This window comes from Azolla caroliniana, unplaced genomic scaffold, assembly GCF_043228905.1.
Source record: "Azolla caroliniana isolate FFs.n. ecotype wild unplaced genomic scaffold, voAzoCaro1.0.p SCAF_1257, whole genome shotgun sequence".
In the NCBI taxonomy this organism is placed as follows: Eukaryota; Viridiplantae; Streptophyta; class Polypodiopsida; order Salviniales; family Salviniaceae; genus Azolla; species Azolla caroliniana.
The window spans coordinates 1,969-5,897 of record NW_028231692.1 but is presented as its reverse complement, the minus strand read 5'-3'; the positions used below and the strand labels follow the sequence as shown (position 1 = coordinate 5,897).

Sequence of the window (3,929 nt, the reverse complement as noted above, 5' to 3'; positions counted from 1 at the left end):
CTTCGGTTTCATTGATTCTCAAACATATAACTCATCCTAGAAAAGGATCTCGTTAATGGAGTTGCCCTTATAAGCATATGATCTAGATATTCTGAATCGAATTTCAATCTTGAAATCATGTAAAATATAGGTTTAAAACTTTTCTTGAAGGTGACATTGATCGAAGTTTTAAGTTTCATTAGTTTTTCTTGAGAACTTAGCTGTTTTTTGTCCATATTCAAATTAAGAATCCAAAGGATTCTCAAACTTTTATAGTCTAAACTTGCATTTTCATGGGGAGAAATACTTACATTATGTTGAGCATATAAACTGATGAAGGTATTTCTTTGGAGAAAAGACATTGTTTTGTGCCTTGAAGGCATGGAGAGGTACTATGGATGGGTACATGATGCATAACAGATTGTTACATGCCTTGGTTTGTAAAAACGATTTGGAACTTGAGGGGAAAATTGAAAAACATGAATAAGGGAATCGTATAAGGATGAAAGGGAGGATGATGCCACCACATTTACTTGAAATCTAGGAGATCTTGGAAGCATAATCAAGGTTCAAGTCCTCGGTACTGAGGTTGCGAAGCCTAATGCAGACAAATTTGATTTACTCGATGAAGCAAAATAATGTGTATATTGGCCCTTGAACTCGAGACATGGTTTTGTAGAATGATATTAGCATTGCACATGGACATTATGAATAAGTGTGAATTCTACTTGGAGGAAATTTCTGTCTTTTGGGGTTTTTAGTGAATTTTTTTATATTTTTTCCAAAAAAGGGTTTCAGTGATAGTTGTTGTTGCCGACATTGGTGGTCCTTCAAGCAATGCTGGGAACCCATGAAAAAATTACTACAATACACAATTGTAAAGAATGTATATAAATTTAAAATTGGATTTTGCTTTTTTTTTTACATTATTTGCCTTTGGGGTTCTTGGTTTTGAGCTGTATCATAATAATAAATGAGAATTGTATGTTGTATCCATAATCAATCTTGTCTTATTTGATTTATGCATGATTTCAATTACAATTGTGAGTCATTTGATTTGTGGCTTACAACTACAATGTCATGATTTTTTAGACTACATGATCAATTAGTGATACTTGCTTGCGTTTCTCTAGTGGAACAGGGTTATTGTCTGTGTTTCATTGAGAATGATCAATTAATTGTATTTGTTTGTTTTTCTACAATCAGGCATTGTGTTACTTCCGATTACAGATTGTTTGTGCTCTGAAAAAATTGTATGATTAAATTAAAATGATATGGTGTGAGATATCCTTGCTAGCTTGTTTTCTGAAGCTAAATTTAATGGCAACCTCTCTCATGCACCATCATTTTTAATGCATGAAAGAATTGTTATATATTTGAGAATTTCACTTGTAGCATTTATGATTTAGAGTGACAATGGGGTATGCAACAGGCCTCTATCAATATTACTTCTATAAAACCTTTTTCATGTGTATATGGCTAAACAAAATTTGGATTCACTGGACATAGTGCTAAGAAGTGAATCAATCATATTGAAGACAAAGTTATCTACAATTTCAATAATTTGATTGTCATAATGGAAACAACCTTGTTAGGTCATATTTCTCACGAGCAAAACTATGTGACATCTCTCGAGTCTCAAAATTTTGTGCTGAATAGACTTTATTCATACCATCTTACTGCTTTTCTTCCATAGTAGGGCTCCCGATGAGGCAAATCTGTTAATGTTTTATTCACTCTAGCTTCATATTTACTTTCTGCCACTTTTGCATCTAAGGTAGGCATTCAAGGGGGAAACAAATGAAACCAAGAAGCAACACTTAGTATGTTATAAACCAACATAATGAGAGCTCCTAATTGTTTGAAACCCACCAGCTCCTGATGCTTAAATAAGCTTAACACTCAAAATTCAAAATTGATAATGAAAGATTTTAAGTATCGAACCTTCAAAGTCGGCTCTTTTGTTCTGCTGGATGACATGCTCTTCTGCCTTTTTGTGCCTCACTTGTGCTTGTAAATAATCCTTAACTTCTTGTTTAGACTGATCAATGGGGGAATGCAGAAGATAAGCTAAATGTGTCAAGAATCGGCCAATGAAACATCAAATCCTAGCAATCGAAGCGATGCTTTTTTCATCGCTAAAAAAAACATCTCTTCAACCGTCACAATTAATACGACAAGGAAGATCCGTGTACGCAAAGTGCTTACCAGTCTCGCTTGTTCGACTTTTCTCTCATCCTCTAGCTTTGCCAATATGGCATCAGCTTGATCCTTTTCAAATTCAGCCCTTTTCTGCTCTTCTTGGTCCTTCAGCAAGAACTCTATCAAGAGACAAAGCAAGAAGGGTGTCTTTTTTTATTTTGTATGCATCTGACCTTAAGACCCGACTAATAAACTAATTAAGATTAACACCCATGAATGAAATATTATGCTTCTTAACAAGCAAGTGTACCCTTGAATTGGATTTGATCTTGGCGTCCTTGATGAACTTGATCAAGGAGTGCTTTCCTAGAGTCATCTTGTTTCTTGGTTTGTTCGTCTTGCTTCCGCCACGAGTCCTCAACTTCGGCTTTGATGATCGCCTCGAGCTCATCATCCTCGCATTTCTGCTGCTCTACCACAGCCCTGAGCTGATCTGCATAAGCTTTCGCCTCTCTCCGCTGGGCCTCCCGGAGCATGCTCTCTTGCCTTTCTTCTTCAGCCTCTCTCTCCGACACCATTGCAATCATGTGGGCATCGTATCTCTTCTCTTCTTGGACCACGGCTGCCTTCTTCGCCCGGTTGTGCTCGTTGTAGAGCAGCATCTCCCGCGCCTTTCTGCCCTCGAGGCACCTCTTCTCGTATTGCTTCTTCTTCAGATCCTCTTCCTCTTGTTTCCACCTCTTGTTCAGCTTGATCATGTCGTCTTCGACCGCGGCTCGCTCCTCTTCCCGGAGCTTCCGGACCATGAAAACTTGATCACAAAGGATGTCGATTGCCTCTTGTTTCCGGGCATTTTGCCGCCCCAACTCCTCTCGGGCCACCTCATCTTGCCTCTCCCATTCCATCTCCATCTTCTTGTAGAGGCCCTTCTCCTCTTCCTCGTGCCGGGCCTTCCTCTGGAGGTTGCTCGCGCGCTGCCGTTGCCTCTCGGCCTCAGCCCGGAGCACGGCCTGCTTTGAGCAGTGGACCCTGACATCATCGGAACTGTCCCGGAAGGCCCTCTCGAGCTGCGTGTCCGCGACCTCCCGCTCGCGGCCCAGCCTCTCAGCCTTCATCCTACGGGCCTCGGACTCGAGCCAATCCCGGCGCCCGGACAAGCTCACGCGGCTGCCCCGTTTCATCTCCTCCTCGAATCGCGCCTCCTCGTGGCCAAGGAGCTCTGAGAGCTTGGCCCGCCTCCCAAGGACGTCCGTGTCCCGCCTCTCGCGGATGGCCCTGAGCTTCTCGGAGAGCGTGCGGTACGACATCTTGGGCTCGTTGGAGATCTCGAACTCCGCGCACCGCATGAGGTGGTCATAGTTGTGGATGTTGGCGAGCCGGTCCCGGATCTCGTCCTCGTATACCCGCTGCTTCAGGAGCCGGTCTTGGTTGGATGGGGGCTTGAACTTGTGATGCATCTGCATGGTGGAGCAAAATTCAAGGTTCTCACAAAAATGGATCTGAGATGGAGATGGTCCACAGAGATATGGACCACAGAGATTGTCTCTATGTACAGAGATGGTCCACAAAGAGAGAGACAGAGACAGAGATAGGATAACAAGAGAGAAAGCAAAAGGTTTTCATTCCAACTAACTAAACCGTTCATTTTTTTGTGTTTTTTTTCATGGTGCCCATGACATTTTTGTTCTTTTTGGTTTCTTCTGGCATCCTTTGATATTTCGTTTGGTTTCACACCTGTCCGGCTCTACATCCATGACCATGCACCCCCTCTCTCGGTTCCTGTTCACACACGCACGCACACACGCACG

The 3,929-nt window shown here is 42.2% G+C and overlaps 1 protein-coding gene across 1 annotated transcript; it reads right to left on the bottom strand.

Moving 5' to 3' along the window:
• Positions 1 to 1,489: 1,489 nt before the first annotated feature.
• On the bottom strand, positions 1,490 to 3,584 carry LOC147847276 (cilia- and flagella-associated protein 53-like). The gene is made up of 4 exons (XM_087339369.1): positions 2,432 to 3,584; positions 2,188 to 2,300; positions 1,924 to 2,020; positions 1,490 to 1,751 (listed from the first exon to the last, which is right to left on the bottom strand). The coding sequence occupies exons 1-4, from the start codon at positions 3,582 to 3,584 to the stop codon at positions 1,642 to 1,644; spliced, it is 1,473 nt and encodes a 490-aa protein (XP_087195495.1). The 3' UTR covers positions 1,490 to 1,641.
• Between the last annotated feature and the right edge of the window lie 345 nt (positions 3,585 to 3,929).